The sequence below is a fragment of the Conger conger genome, chromosome 14 (genome assembly GCF_963514075.1).
Source record: "Conger conger chromosome 14, fConCon1.1, whole genome shotgun sequence".
Classification (NCBI taxonomy): domain Eukaryota; kingdom Metazoa; phylum Chordata; class Actinopteri; order Anguilliformes; family Congridae; genus Conger; species Conger conger.
Genome location: NC_083773.1, coordinates 18,765,003 through 18,781,509, shown reverse-complemented (window position 1 = coordinate 18,781,509; position 16,507 = coordinate 18,765,003). Strand labels below are relative to the sequence as shown.

At 44.7% G+C, this 16,507-nt stretch overlaps 1 protein-coding gene across 5 annotated transcripts in view; it reads right to left on the bottom strand.

The window, feature by feature from the left end:
- Positions 1–286: 286 nt before the first annotated feature.
- Positions 287–16,507, bottom strand: part of plekha6 (pleckstrin homology domain containing, family A member 6) — a 96,269-nt gene continuing 80,048 nt past the window's right edge. For all 5 annotated transcript variants that reach the window (XM_061219728.1, XM_061219727.1, XM_061219729.1 and 2 more), the window contains 14 exons: positions 15,761–15,829; positions 15,307–15,387; positions 14,631–14,780; positions 13,588–13,683; positions 11,890–12,001; positions 11,504–11,643; positions 9,274–9,373; positions 8,826–8,923; positions 8,182–8,346; positions 7,243–7,392; positions 6,615–6,748; positions 5,893–6,035; positions 4,481–4,588; positions 287–3,543 (listed from right to left, as the gene is read on the bottom strand). In XM_061219728.1, the coding sequence (XP_061075712.1) occupies positions 4,491–4,588; positions 5,893–6,035; positions 6,615–6,748; positions 7,243–7,392; positions 8,182–8,346; positions 8,826–8,923; positions 9,274–9,373; positions 11,504–11,643; positions 11,890–12,001; positions 13,588–13,683; positions 14,631–14,780; positions 15,307–15,387; positions 15,761–15,829 (1,536 nt within the window). In that variant the 3' untranslated portion in view covers positions 287–3,543; positions 4,481–4,490. The remainder of the gene's footprint in view (positions 3,544–4,480; positions 4,589–5,892; positions 6,036–6,614; positions 6,749–7,242; positions 7,393–8,181; positions 8,347–8,825; positions 8,924–9,273; positions 9,374–11,503; positions 11,644–11,889; positions 12,002–13,587; positions 13,684–14,630; positions 14,781–15,306; positions 15,388–15,760; positions 15,830–16,507) is intronic.

Below are 16,507 nucleotides of genomic sequence, written 5' to 3'. Positions count from 1 at the left end.
TTGAATAGCGGATCTATCAGATTCTACCTGCTGATAGTGGCATGTGCACTCAGTCCTCACCTGTACTGAATAACGTGCACACTTCAGACACAATCTGAGAACAATCTGACAATCCCAGGACCATATGCCCATATTCCTCATGAGTAATATTTTTGGCAGTGTTAGTTCATTTACCGTTTTACTCATAACAATTAAGACAGTAAGAACAATACGTTCGAGTGAGCAATCATTGCCTTAGAAAATACTGCTGGCTTCTCCTAAAAGCATCTAAACAAAAAGACAAAAATTATTTGTATACATTCGCTTTATTGCATGGACAAAGATTCCTAATGCAAGCATATTAATTTTGTGTATTAATTTCATTTTGCATAGTTCAAGCAGTTTATGTAACACCCCCTCCCCACAAATTGTAACACTTAAATGTAATGTTATGATATAGTTTACAACAAATATTTACACCAAACAATTAGTTAACTGAAGATTCAGCATTATATGCTACATTTAACCACACGTTTAATCTAGGACATTTGTTTGTTTTTGCATTTTTCTCCATTATCAATGTTTCAAAATCAACAAGACCTTTATAGTAATAAATAAAAAACCCATTATGCTTTAACTTTTAACAAGTCCAGTGAAAAGGCAATACTTATGTTACAAATGTAGGCCATTACCTTTTCTGGAGAATACCCATGCCTCTTAAAAAAAATATTTACTGTTTTGGGTTCAACTTATCCATCCTTTCACGAAACAATAAAAATAGAACTTTCTATTCCCCAAATCTCCGTTTCCCGATGTGGGGGTCTTTAAACTGCTTTAGTTGTATTTATTATTATTATTATTATTGTTATTATTATTATTATTATTACTATAATTATTATTTCTTTATTTTTTTATGTATTGATTTTTTGCTTGCTTGCCCTTAAATAAACTTGCATGTTAGCTTGAGGATAGATTTCCACATATAGAAACATACAATGCATTCTATAAGTGTGAGCGAATTACTAAAACGAGAGAGGGAGAGAGTGAGAGTGCGAGAGAGTGAGAGAGTATGGGAGAGAGAGAAAGAGTGTGTGAGAGAGTGAGAGAGAGTGTGAGAGAGGGAGAGAGTGTGAGAGTGTGAGAGTGAAAGAGAGTGAGAGGGAGCGTGAGAGAGGGAGAGAGAGTGTGATAGACGGAGAGTGTGAGAGTGTGTGAGAGAGGAGGGGGAGAGTGTGAGAGTGTGTGAGACAGAGAGGGGGAGAGTGTGAGAGTGTGAGAGAGAGAGAGAGGGGGAGAGTGTGAGAGTGAAAGAGAGTGAGAGAGAGAGCGTGAGAGAGGGAGAGAGAGAGTGTGTGATAGAGGGAGAGTGTGAGAGTGTGAGAGAGTGTGAGAGAGAGAGGGGGAGAGTGTGAGAGAGCGTGTGAGAAAAGGAAAATGTGAGAGTGAAAGAGTGAGAGGGAGCGTGATAGAGGGAGAGTGTGAGTGTGAGAGACTGTGTGAGAGAGAGAAGGGGGGAGAGTGTGAGAGAGTGAGAGTGTGAGAGTGAAAGAGAGAGAGAGAGCACAAGAGAGAGGGGAAATGAAGGAATGGTCTGAAGGCATGCTGAAGCAGCAGTGTGAAGATTTTTCTCATTGAAGAGAAACAAAGATAATTCAAACATGGAGGTGAAACAATGACTTGTGAGACAGGAAGTAGCTGGGGTGAGGTGAGGAAGTGACATGGTAGATGAATGAGAGGAATGTGCTGGTCTGCCGTGCAGCCTATCTGGGTCCATAGAGCATCTTGATCCCAACTCTCAACAAGGCAATGTATGGAGGAGATTATATTATATCTATTATCTAAAAATGCAGTTTTAAAAAGTTTGATTTGAAGGTGTAATATGGAATGGTGTGAAACTGTCAAAAAGGACATCCCATTGTATGGGTAGACAATAGAGAGCTTTGTATGGTCGTGGTCTGATATGTGTGGCAGTGCGGAGGACACGGTTAACTCCGCCGATGCACTGATAATGTAAAAAATAGTATGTTGTGTTTTAAAAAAATAATAAATTTTATCAACAGGAACATCTAAAAACAGGCAAGAGGCAAAGTCTTGCTGGTAATCTGAACTGTAGTGCATCCTTATCCAACATGTGCAAAGTGAAGGTGCCACCAAACCCCAACCCCAGCCGATGCAGTAAAACCCTGAATGGTTAAAAGGTTAAAAAATGATGAGGATAATTACACAGAGCGCTGAGATGAGTGTAGAGCATCTGACAGTGACAAGCCATTGGCCAACGCTGAGGAGTACAAACAGATGTTTTCACTAGCAGACTCACAATTCTAAGGTCACTTTTTTTTTTACCCCTTCATTTCAGTTTCTAAATATGCTTGTTTTTTCACACAAACGAGTATTAGGTACCGCTGAAGGAAAGTTCTAGTGAAAAACAACACTGTGAAAAGTCACAACAGTTTTAAGGTAATGGTTAAGTTGGACACACGTGTAACTATGGACGGCTATGGTTTGCTTTGAGTCTGTGAGTGCAGGCAGTTACTGGGAGGACGTGGACTTTAAAAACAGCGATGGGGCCGAAGCGAGCCCTGCGCTAACGGAAAGGAGGCCAACATGTGTCCAAGTGCATTCCTGCTGAGCACAGGGAGTTTCAGCACAGAGTGGTCACCCTGACATTTCGGGATAGCTGTGCCTGATCCTGATGGTGGGTCAAAGCCTGGCTGGAGAACCCCCCAACTGGAGGTATATCAAGTTCCCAGGAGGCAATTTCTCCGGTCAGTCCAGTCCGGTTTAATCCGGTTTATTGGGTTTGAAACAAAGAACCTGCCGCAAGAATACACACGTCTGCTTCCGAGACGCTTAACCAAGTCCATCCTGCCATTTCACAAAACGTCAACTTTCAGCTTAGACCGGCAGCTGGCTCAGCCTCACCTCCTCCACAAACGTCCGCACGTCCCCGAACCCTCGTCGAGCTTGCATCTTCCATCTGCCCCGCGCCATCCACGGGCCTTACATTACTCCCACAATCCATGTTTGTATGTATGAGATGCCCCAAGCTGTTCCACAAATTGCACCCTGAGCTGGGATACTGAACCACTTCTGAAGTGACTGGGAGAATAGGCATTCTGCTGTAAACAGGTCCTCCACTGGCTAGTTTTAAGCATTATAAACCTTCTGGCCGCTTCGTACTGAAGGACACGTCTCTTCCCATTGGCTGGGCATCTTTGAAAGGCTTTGACAGAAGAGACAAAGGCCTTGCGTGAATGTCAAAACGGGCAGCAGTAAAGTCGGGAAAGTGTGGCCACAAAGGAGGGAGGATGCAAGAGCACCCCCTGCTGGCTGGAGGCTGGCACCTCCAAATCCTCAGCACATTGGTGTTTGTGATAAAGTCATATTGAAGTACAGCCAAAGAACCTCCAAACATGTTTTATATTATCTTTCTTTCAGTCATACAATAACCGATTGAAAAAATATACTCTTTGGGGAAAGAAAACAAAATCTCTACTGTCTTTACGTCGGTAAGCTCTCCGAATGGCGTTCCTTTGAGCTTCACTGTAACCAAACCCTGAAACACTGGAGAGAGAAAGAGATAGAGAGAAATCATCATTATTATCATTTCATAAAAACAATATGTTGTATTTTCATAACTGCCAATAAGATGATGGATGCTTGCAATATCCTTTATAACAGAAGGAATGTACTATGCTTTGAGTAAGAAAACAGAAACAGAACAACCTAAGGTAATGGTTAAATTGGACATGATATCATATCTGCAACCTAATATCATATCTAGTATGAGTGCAGGTGATTATTATTAGGTAATAGTTATAATATCGTAATTAGGTAATTTTAGTGGTTAAATACACCTGGGCTTTAAGGCAGTGGCTCACCCACATGGTAAGAACAGAATGAATAAGGGGCGATGCCCATGGTTAGTTACACACACTGTATTATGTGAGCCCTGCTGATTCTGGAAAAATTGAAAGGCTGTTGTGAAAGTCAAGGGAGTCGTTGCAACAAGGCGAGAACATTAAATAAAGGGCAGAGATATTGAAAATGATTGTCATCATAAAATAAACTGGCAAAGCCTCTGTAAAAACTTTGAATCATTTACAATGCCCATGTGTCTCATAGGAGCTCTGTTTTTAACCAAATAGCAAGACAAAAAATCAAAACAGAACAAAAATGTATCAAAACAATTTCTGCCAACTGCAAGATTAATAACAGCGCAACACTAAACACATTGTTCAAACTTCAGATCTTTCCATTTTAGATATAAAAGGTTTTACAGGAGCTGGATTACCATACGGTGCTTTTTAGTTATTTGTTAATATTTGTTAATCATTTAAATACGGCTGAATTTAAATGATTACTTTATTTTTTAATTACTTTATTCCTTATTCAAACAGGTGGTCTCGTTGAGAGGGACCCGTTACAACAGAAACAGAAATAAAAAAATCAACAGACAAAGATACTCTATGTGAAACATACATTAGCCAGGAGAACTCACCTGCGCACACTCACACCTTCATGAACTGGGGCGAGTCGAAGTTGAGGTCAGCGGAGGGGGAGGGGGCCAGGCTGGAGGGGGAGGCGGAGGCGATGGAGGCGCACTGGGCTGGAATGGAATGGAATGATAATGAAAATAAAAAGAGAGAAAACAAAAAAGAAAAGTGCAAACTGATACTGGCAAGACACCGTTGCCAGTTGATACAGCTGAAGCAGTGACGCCGTAAGACCAGCAGGGGGAGTGTTTTGTTTTGTTTAGTTTTTTTACTGCAGGAGGAGAATTTAATCTAAAATAACAATAGAAGCCCGTCAGAATCCCCAAGTTCAATAAATATTTCAGTAATAAAACAGTACAACATGGAATCTTATCAACTAAATATTATAAAACTTTTGATTGCAGATGGAAAATTCCATCTAAAGGACGTGAATGAATGAGTGACATGGGATGAAAAACGAGGTGCAGTGTTTCACGAGGCGTGACAAACAGCTAAAGCTCATTCTGACGCCTTTCCAAACCTCTTTGGTAAAGTAATAAACTGCCCGAAATGTTAAATACTGCAACGAACAGGAGGCCCAGAACTAGCTTTCAAAATATCTGTTCTTCTCTTCTGCCCACATTGAAATAATTCCATTATGACTGTTTCCCACATTATTACGCTTTAGATTAAGTTTCACAAAGTGAATTTTGGATGGAAAACGTGGAATACTTCAGGAAGTGGGCTCTAAAGTCTACATTAATCTTATTGGACCAGGGCAGAGCCTGGGGTTAAATGATCAAACAGGGAACATGTCCTACATTTATTCCGTTTAGAAAGTAATATAATTAATTCACTCATGTTATAAATCAATGCAAGTGCCAACAGAAAGGAGCATCATTAATGAACAGATATTAGTCCAGACATTTCCTGACATGGCTCCAATCTGTGACCAAAGTATGATCTCCGTCTACACCTTGAGGAATTAAGGTGTGTGGAATGTGCTATTGCTTGTCAGTAATTTGCCAGGAGTGGCCAACCGGGAGAAATTCTGGAAGTGTGTTCTGGTATCGAGCTAATAATCATGATCTAAAGATTTTAGTTCATGATTATTACTATTAGTAGTTACTATTAAATAGTTTTTATTAGCCTTAAGGGCATTGAAGTTGACTTATAACATGAGCCAAATTATTAATTATTTTATATTTGGTAAAAAAGTTGTGAAAAACAACATTGTTGTTGTTGGTGTTGAAGTTGATATTTAGCTTTGCTTGGGCTAACAGCCTTCAGTCAGAGTCTGTGTGGAGTTGGCGAGTGTGCAGGCCCTGCTATGAGGCGTGGCTGGCGGAGGGGGGGGAGCTGGGAGCGGGGGCAGGGTGCGCCCCTGGCGGGGCCTCCTCGGAGCCGGGCGGGGGGGTGGAGTTTTCGGCTTCCTCACCGGACAGCAGCCGGCTGCGTCGGGACGCCTCGGCAGCGAGCGCGCAGGAGATCTCGATCCGCTTCTCCTCCTCGTGAAGCTTCTGCTCGTGGTCCGTGTGCTTCTCCGCCGGGCCGTCCAGCAGGGGAACCACATTCTGCATGCTGGGAAACGTAGTGAGGAAGGGTTTCTGACACAGGAACCTTGCTCAATTACTCACTTTAAACTTCACTGTTCTCACTGAGGGAATTCGTTTTGCAGCCTCCAAAAAAAAGACATTACAACAGTCATCATTCGACAAGTCCGTAATCACTTTAGGCTGCTCGCTACTGTAATACATAATGCATAAGACAGCTTCCGTGTACAGCTTTAGTGAGTTGTTAGCATGACTTATTCACTTACTTACAACATAGTGCAAAGATGAAAACACTGCAAGATAATTACTACAGCACGGCAGCCCCAGAGAAAAACATTCTCCTGCCAATTAATGTATACAAAACCAGGAGGCCAGATTAGAAAGTGATTAGACAACTGAAAATGGCCGCCTCAGCCACCTTGTCCAATACGGTCAACTGTCACTCATAAAGCTTCAATATAGTTAGTACTGTATAACTATGCAAATCATAGACCTCTCATCAAATATAGTTGATCAACTTTCTCCTGCCAGATGTGGCCTACTTAGTGTTGCCATTAATTGATACAGAGTTCAGGAGGAGAAGGAAGGGGGTAGGAACAGGCCGTACTTGGATTTGGCGATGAGTGTCTTGATCCTCTCCACCTTCTTCTCCTTCTCTCTGAGCTCCTCCGGGCTGAGGGGGGCGCTCGGCTCGATCTCCAGATACCGCTCGGAAATCAGAACCTTGTCCGGCGCTGACAGCTGTGGATCGGGAGGAAGACTGAGGTCAGGAGATACGTAAGCGTGTTCTACGATAAAATAAAATTCAGCCCAGTGGTTTTATTGGTCAAACGTATCAGTGAGCACAGAGCAGCCACAGCTAACATCATCCACATCGCCCAGTTTGGTCTTTGGCCATTGATCAACCTATTTAAGCTCTAATTTCATATGCCTGTCAAGTGTAGAGCCATGCAATGTTTTTGAAAATGGCTGCAGATTTCAAGGTAATCTCTTTCACAAAATGACAGAAGAAAAGGTTAAATAATTATTGTTATCATTAAAGTTCTCAACTGAAAAATACAGCTCAAGGTAGGTTTTGAAACAGCTGGTAGCTGGTAGCTGGTTGACAAGCTATCACTTCAGACCAGCTCTAGCTAGTTGACTAGCTCATACCCAGCAAGAACCGGTCAATTGTCAAGCTGGAGTGATAAACCGGGCGCCCGGTACGCCTCACAGGCACGGCGGGAGAAGCACACCTCTCTGTTCATATCCGTATTGTAGTCCGTTTCCAGCTGCAGTCGCCGCAGACGTGCGATCTCTTCCCGCGGTGACTCCACACCTTCCCCTCGCACTGCCGCCTCCAGATCTTTGATGTCGACCTCGTGGGCCGTCAGCCTCCGCCGAACCTGAGCAGAGAAGGGGCCAATCAGCAAGGGCCAGGGCTCGGCTTGTGGCCAATCACACTTAAGCATGAGCGGCGGTACTGTGTCCTGATGCGGGTTCGGCACATGTATGTGTCACAAGTCAGAGATTTGTTTGAGCCCAAAGTGGGATTTGAAACCCGGCCTCTCACTCACACCAAAAATTCCACAGACAAACGCATTACCAGTCAGCTAAAGCCAAGAACGCCCGTAGCCAAGGGCAACAGTGATTTTGAATTTGAGGGTTACATCATCAGAGAGTGTTGTCACAGTAACCTGTTATGGGGTCTTTGCTTCATCACACCTCACTGTGCATCACTGCACTCTCAGAAGAAATGGCCCTATCTAGTTGAAGGGTTCTTCTTCTTTGTCTGGGAGCTTTTATACTTCAGAACTATGATAGACTGTAAAGAACTAAGAAGGGTTCCTCTGTGGCAGAGGTGGGCAACAGGGGCGCTATCAGTCTCTGGTTTTCATCCAACTTCTAGTCTTAATTACTGAATTAACCCTAATGTTTACACCATCTGACATTTTAGATACATTTCACGATAAGTGCATGAATGACAGGCAAAAACTGTTCTTGTGTGCCAATATGAAACGTTTTACTGTGATCTAATCTACGAGTGAACTCGTGTTGGTGTTTACAGCCAATTAGCTCATTTAGCCATGGTCATTTTTGGGAGCAAAAACCTGCAAACACACTGGAATGGCCCACTCCTGCTATGGAGATGACCCAGAGAAGCCTTTATCCGTGAGAGTGCGGGGAACACGCACCACTCTGTAGTTGGTGGTGGGCTTGAAGCTGTCTGAGCCCAGGTTGAGGCTGCGCCGCTTGTCCCTCATGGAGCTGCTCTGGTTCCTGCGGATCCTCTCGTTCTGCTCCTCCACGCTCATCCGGGACTTCACCTCCGCCGGGAACACCGCGCTCTTCGGCCTCTCCTGGGACCCACACGGAAACACTCCGCCTCTTACCACACCTGTCACCTGACCCATCACCTGTCCCATCACCTGACCCATCACCTGACCATCACCTGACCCATCACCTGACCCATCACCTGTCCCATCACCTGTCCCATCACCTGACCCATCCCAACCCCCCTCTTCCTCACTGTGCAGTACAGCCACCATCCATTACAGGTATTTATCCAAAGCGCCTTACAGTTGATTAGACTAAGCAGGGGATAATCCCCGCTGGAGCAATTCAGGGTTAACAGACCTATCATCTGAATGGATCTTATCATGGCTACACTGGGGCCTGAAGTCATGTACACATTTTCTTAAATGTTTTCAATGCTTAACTATTCAAGTAAACTCAAGTTTATTGAGCAAGCACAATTAAAAATGACTGAGTTTGACAAAAGTGTTGTACAGCCTTAATTAAAAATACGTTAAATAAACATTTATTGGTAATTACGAACCCTGGTAATGTGTCCATTGGGGACCTTGCCGTTCCTGCGGGGTACTGGATCGTAGGATTCCTCTGTGGGGGACTTTGTCCGGGGTGGGACAACACCGACTGCTCAAAGACACAAAGAACAGCAGTGGATCAGATGACAACAGGAGTTGTGTAAAACTATGGTCCTAATAAGATACCCTATTGACAAGAAACAGCTGGTAGATGGTTGACCAGATCAGACCAGCTTCAAGCTCAACAAGGTGTATCTGATTGACCAGCTCCGGCAAGCTGCCAAAACTAGCTGGTTGACCAGCTCATACCCAGCAATACCAGCTTATGACCAGCTGGAATAGTTGATTTCACAGCAGGGTAGCTCATGGGAATGTGTGCTTTTGAAACAATGGGCACACCAATGGGCTTTTGAAATGGCTTTGCCTGACACAACGGTAGACGTCGATTTTGTGCATTACCTTTGTTTGTGTTGGCTTGGCGCTCCTGCTCTGACTCTGGCCGGTCACTGCTGCTGGCCTTCTCCCCCGGCGAAGACTCGGAGCGGAAACTGAATTTGTGCTGGAAGACAGAGCAGGACGTCGTCTGTGTCAGACGATGATCGCTGGCACAAGAACGACTCACGAAAAAAACACACACAGCTCCAGGGCATTGAGAACAGGCTTCCCAACACGCCATCCAAGGGAAAATGTGCTTCTGACAGTTATACTCAGTGGTCAGATGCTACACTTTGCTATATTTACCTAAACCCTGAAGTTTTGTACTGTGTTTAAAATACCAATTATAAAGGATGAATTAGTAGATTCACTGCAGAATATAACTTGGAATATAGTATAGGTAGCCCACTTCAATGCCTGAATGCATTTCAGTATAAAGTTCACCATACACAGAGCAGACAACACATTACTGACACTGAACAGCAAGCAGGGAAAATGGGGGGGGGGGGGCGTCCAAGGCTGTAAAGACTCCCCTCCAGCCGCCCTGTAACAAAAAAAACCAAAAACAACCCAGAACCCAGGAACCACAGAAAAAGGATTCTTTAGAGGCCAAGACTCTAAGGCTGAAATCACTGGTACTGACCATGGACCATGGTCGTACAATTTGATCAACTAATTTTTTGTAACCAAACTGCATCTTTGAGACTCAGTGAAGGACAGTGTGTGAACAAGGTTCACCCAATGCCAGACGCCTGGATTCATTTTTGCTATTTTGGGGGTTCAGGTCTGGTGTTTGCCGTTCTGCTACTATGTAAAGTATCTTTGAGACAGCCTTCTGTAAAAAACACTATACAAATAAAAGCATTTTCTCACAGAGTGAAGCGCTGTCTGTGGTTTCTGGGCTGAGCTGGCAGGAGCCTGATGATTGGAGAGGGGACGCAGAGATGGAGGTTGAGGAAGAGAAGCAGCAGGAGGAAGAGGAGGAGGTGAAATGTTAACAGCAGACGAGGAGGGGTGGTTTGGGCAGGATGGAGGGTGACGAGGGCAGGGGGGTGAATGGAAGGGGCCGGTGGTTATAAGGGGGAGGGGGTGGGGGGAGACCGCAGCTCCTGGGGGGTGGAGAACAGGTGGGGGCTCTCCACCTTTGGCAGAGGTACCTGTTGGCGGCGCGTCTCCCTGGTGTAGGCGTCCTCAGAGCTGCCCGACAGCAGGCCCACACTGTGGAGCCAGACGGGGCTGTCGTAGGGCAGGGGGGGGACGGAGGGGGGCAGGGGGGAGGAGGGGGTCTCCAGGGGGAGGTAGGATTTAGGGAGAGGGGGCCGCGGGGGCCCAACATCCTACAGCAACCGAGAGGAGAGAAAGAGAGAGAGAGAGAGAGAGAGAGAGTGATAGGCAAGAGAGGGAGAGAGGGGGGAGAAGGAAGAGGGATAGAGAGGAGAGAGAAAAGAGCGGGAGAGAAAGAAAAAGATAGAGGAGAGAGAGAAGGAGGAGGAGGCAGGAGAGAGAGCGCTGTGCATTAGGAGGTGTGGTGAAGCCAGGCAGAGAGCAGAGGATCATGGGAAGGCTTTGAGGAATGGAACTCTCAGGCGTCAGTGAGCTCGAGGTCGTACTCCTCGGACACACTGATTGGACAGAGAGCTATCCGGAAACATCATGCACTTACCACCTAATTCAATTTCCATTAGTCGTACAATGCAGTCTGCAGAAAATGTAGACCTGGGATTTTATTTTATCTAATTTATTTTCCTGAAATGAACATTTGCTATGCTTGCGTCATAATGACGAGCTCCCTCTTCAAGGGGTCTGGCTCTAGATCAGAGGATAGTGAAAAATCCAGTCACACTAGCAGGAATGGACAGTAAGCACACACATTCTCTCTCTCTCTCTCTCTCTCTCTCTATCTCTCTCTCTCTCTCTCTCTCACACGCACGCACACACACACACACACACAAGTGGATGTAATACAGTGTAATGTAGCTTACTGTAAGGTAATGTGGTGTAGTATAGTGTAATGTAAAGCATAGTACTGCAGTGTAATGCCGTGTAATGTAAAGCAGTGTACTGCAGTGTAAAGCAGTGTACTGTAGTGAATGTAAAGCAGTGTAATGCCGTGTAATGTAAAGCAGTGTACTGTAGTGAATGTAAAGCAGTGTAATGCCGTGTAATGTAAAGCAGTGTACTGTAGTGAATGTAAAGCAGTGTAATGCCGTGTAATGTAAAGCAGTGTACTGTAGTGTAATGCATGGCTGCTCACCTCGGCGCTCAGCGGTTTGGTGGGGGACGCCTGGGATCCTGAGACGGGGGAGAAGGGGCTCAGGGGGCTGGTGAGGCTGACCGAGCTCAGAGGGCTGGCGGGACTGTTCGTGCAGAAGGAGCCGGAAGCCCCACTGGTCACTGGGAGAGAGAGAGAGAGAGATCAGTCAGGGACAGCCCTCTATACACTCATCAGACCTGGGTCAGATATGTAATTTTTCTGATTTAAATACTTGAGCAGATAGTGTATGGTGTACTGAAAAACTGCAAGCCCCACCTTCTGGTCTGTGCCTGTTAGAGTCAGTACTGTTTGCATGTCAGTATCTCTGTGTCTGATGGTGTCAGTACTGTTCATATGTCAGCATCTGTGTCTGATGGTGTCAGTACCTCTGTGCTTGGCAGTGTCTGTGCCTCGTGATGGGTTGTTCTTCTGCAGTCCCTCCAGCACGTCCTGGATCCTCCAGAACTCCTTATGAAGATGTCTCTGCAGTAGCTCATTCTACAAAGTGGAAGAGTTAAGATACTGTCGGCTTAGTGAAGATGAAATCGCTCCTGGTGTCTGTTTCACAAACAGGATAACTGAGTAAGCCAGATAACTGCACTGAGTAAAACCCAGAGCAGTTCTTTGTACTTCAGTCCATGTTCCAGATTTGGGGGTGGTCCTGGGTTATCCGGCTATCTAACAGGTGAACAAAGTTGTGAACTCTGTTGAACTCTGTTGTGGAAGCTCTTAGCTCTGTAGTTTTGGTTTACCATGTAAAATTCACTTTTTGAAAGTCACCTTGGCTAAAGGCATCCTGCAAAGGGCTACACTGTAAATTGGATTGAGTTGTGTCCAGTTACTAAGGCTTCAATTTTTCTGCCCACTTTCAGCTACTGAAATAGCGTGCTCACACACTTGCTTGCATATACAGAACACCCATGCACATACACACACCACTCACATACGATTCTATCAAACACATTGCTATGCCGACACATTTATTTTAACTGTCCACTCTCTTGGAAATCATCTAAAAAACAGAATAGTGGAATTGCAGGTACAGCAACGTGTCTAGTAAAACCATACGTGCACGTGTGCCTGTGTACAGTTTTACCAGACCCATTGCTATACCCACAAAAACTATTTTCTTCAACTGTCCACCATTTTGGAACTAAATTGTGAAACAGAATAGTAAACTTGTACCATTCCTGATCTTCCTGATTCTAATGTTCTATCTGCATTCTGAGTAGTTTTGAGATATTGTGCTTTAAACACAGCAAAACCCAGGGCAGTTCTTCATAGATCAAAATGACAGACACCCTAAAAGTACTCTGAATCTACAATTCAAAAATCGTATCAAATTACCCTATTTAAATTTTTATGACACCTACTTTTCTGACTTTTTCAAAATGTCAGTTAGAAGTTCCAAAGGCAGGAATTATTGGCAGAGAATACCCTAGAATGGGGGAACAACTCCCGTTGTCTCTGGAGAGAACCGCACGAGCGCATGCTCGGAGCATACAGCGCCGTTTCCTGTCCTGCCCACACAAGCCCTGCTTCCTAAAACATCTCCATCTGCGCTGGCATTGTTTGGGCCCCTGAAGAGCCCCATTGAGAACAGGGCCCGTCTTTTACCGACAGAACCACGCTCGCTCATGCATTATTGAGCCCCACAAACCCGGCCATGACCAACATGAATATTGTGCCTTTGCATTAATGATGACGGATGAATAATGCACGCTGCTTTAATTATTGATCCTAAAAACCTTTGACTTAAGTGCAGGCGAGCTGTGCTCAGCCTACCAGAGCAATAAATTCAGTGTTGCATTTGATTATATGGAATAGGTATTGAATTGATTTTAATTTCAACATAGCAGAAATATCCTAATTTATCAAAACAGAACAGGGATTGCTGGAGGCTCATAATGATTATTTGATTCCGGTGATGTGGTATGTGTTGTGGTATGATTGATAGACCTTCTGAAATATTGTAATAAACATCACATAATGTCACTGGAGGAATTAGTACTCCAGTTACACAGTGTTTGATATACCGGCAGGAGCATGACTGGGGTCCTGATAACAGAGGGGTGTCTACATACCTGCCCACCAGCATTCAGCTGTTCCCAGAGGTCACCATGGACTGCGTTGACCTCGTCTTCCAGCGCTTCAAACTCCATCCTGGTGGTGGTCAGAGCCTAAAGCCACAAAAAAGGATACCTTCTGGTTTCAACAGCCAGGGATCCTCAAAGCAGTGAAGTATGAAGGTTAACTGAGCTTGTACCCTCAAGGTTGAATCCTAGATAGGACCCTTGAGCAAGGTACTTAAGCAACTTTAATTACTTCAGTAATCAGTATACACCCAGTGAGTAATTTCTTAGGTAGACCTAAACACCAGCTGGTTAATGCAAATATTTAATCAGCCAATCATGTGGCAGCAACTAAATACATAAAAGCATGCAAACATGGTCAAGACTAGCTGTCGTCCAGATCAAAAGTCAGAATGGGGAAGAAATGTGATCCAAGTGACTTGGAATGATTGTTTGAGTATCTCAGAAACTGCTGAACTGATTTTCACGCAAAAAGAGTTTGCAGAGAATTGTGCAAGAAACAAAAAACATCAAGTGAGCAGCAGTTCTGCGAGCAAAAATATGTTGTTAATGAGAAATGTCAGAGGAGAAGGGCCAGACTGGTCAAAGGTGATGGGAAGGTGACAGTAAAGCAAATAACCACACATTAACACTGGTATGCAGTCATATATTAAAGATGTTTTCAATGGAAAAAATGTTTGCACAACACTATTTCTCAGAGTTGCGCACCACTAGAATTTAATGTCGACGACAACGTCATACTTTGCCACGCAGTGTTGGTTGAACATCCAGATGGATTTTTTTTTTTTTTTCAACCAGGCACCTTCAAGTCTTCCCAAATGTAAACATCAGCAGATTGGTGCCTCGTTACCATAGAGACAACAGAACCCTCCCGCAGGCCTTTGCCTAAGTACAAATGCAAAACATCGTGCAACACTTTCTGTCTCACGACACCGGTGGAAAGGATTGTGTGAGGAAGTCTAAACCAGGTTGAAGCCTCATTGCAAGACGTGTACCAGGCACCGCAGTGCCTCTGCGATGTCCCAAAGACTCACGCTGGAGGCCTGAGAGAGCTCTCCCCGGATGTTGATGAGCTGGTTCTGCAGGGACTCCTTCTTCAGCTGCAGCTTGTCAGTCAGTGTGGGCTGAGCTCGGTACAGATCCAGTTCCTGATGAGTGGAGACCAGCGCCCCCTCCAGACTGTCCTGAGAACAGCACAGCAAAGCCAGCCCGGGGGTGAGGAGGAATGTGGTCTTACTGAATTAGGGGTGGCCTCTCAAGCTCAAAACCTGGAGGGCCGCTGTGTCTGCTGCTTTTTCATGTGTTCCTCCCTGCTGGAAAATCCAGCAATGAACCAGCTCAAAATTAACAAAACATGGCTTGACTGGCCAAACCATGTTGAGTGGGGAGCTGGTTTGAGCTGGTCAAGCTGCTATCAGCCATTTCAAAACCAGCTTGAGGCCTTCACTTGCTGTAAGTGAGCAAGTAATTTAAGTCATGGACTGGCTAAAGAGTCTACACACCTTGCTTCAAAGGCCTAAACTGGCTGTTTGTTGAAAGGAGATCACAAAAACCAGCAGATACTGCAGCCCCCTGGGAGTGGAGTTTGAAACCCCTAATTTAAGATGTCTAGAGAACAAAATTCCATTGTGTTTGTGTGCTTTTTAGCAACTGAGGAAAGGTGACAGGTGAGAGGCCACTAGAGGTCAGAGGTCAGAGAGGATGGGTTACCTTGTCCAGTCGCAGACGGTGGACCACAGCCTCCTGATCCTTCAGTATCCTGTTCTGTTCACACAGTCGGCCCAGCAGTTTCTGCATTAAAACCAGAGAAGAAGAAGAAAGGAAAATAAAACAGAGACAGAAATAAACATAAAGGCAGGGAGGAAAAGAGATTGAAAATGATACAGTACGGGTGGAGATAAGAGGAATATTTTCAGTCACACCAAATGACAAATGGTCCACTTCTTATCCTTTCAAAATGTCAGTTCTTTGAAGCACGCAGGGACATATTTATAACCTTGGAAATAAATACTTGTGAAGAAGAACAGAGATACATGGGCACTGTGTGAAGTGAAATTTGATGATATTAAATATTGAGTGAGAGTATAAACGGTAGGCATGTGAAATGCCCTGGTATCACACTCCCTCAGCTGCAGTAAAGAGAGCCAAAGGAGGGGAGTCTTACGTTGATCTCCATCTCGTTGGCCTTAAATGCTGGGTGCATGTCTCTGTAGATGTCGTGGAATGGTGGTGCCTGCAGGAAGAATAAAAGCACGTGACTGACTGACAGCACCCAGAAACCACACTCCTGATATTCCCAGCTGTGTTTCTTTGTCTCCGCTCTGCAATCTTTACAAAATGTGATTTTTCCATAAGAATTGAGAAAATAGCAAACTAATGTGATGACGATTAAGTACGAACAAAGGATCTTCAGTAAAAAGAAGAACTGTTTATGTTATAATCAGAGTTTAACTATCCAAAAATCAAACAAGGAGGAAAAAATTAATTGTGAAGGAACCATGTTTAAAGATGACTGAGCCACCCTCCAATGCTGCCTTGCCCTTTAACCTTTACCCTTCTGTGGGTTGGAATGAAGGACACATGCATCACAGCCACACCTGGGTCAATATATTTGGGTCAACATAATTGTTGTGGACTCAAATACCTTTTGAAGCTTTACTGACTCTGGCCAATCGGAACCTTCTGGTCCTCATGGTTAGCTCAATTGCACCAGGCAAGATCAAGCGAGCACAGAAAAGTATTTGAATTCAAAACAATTACATATTTGACCCAGGTCTGATTACACCAAGATGCAACAGGGTGGTGGTGGTGGTGGTTTGGCAAGGAGGGAGCAACCAGGGCGGGGGGTGGCGTGGGTGTGTGATGGGGCAGTGCAACATCAACAAAGCCAGGCTTCAAAAAAAACGTGAGA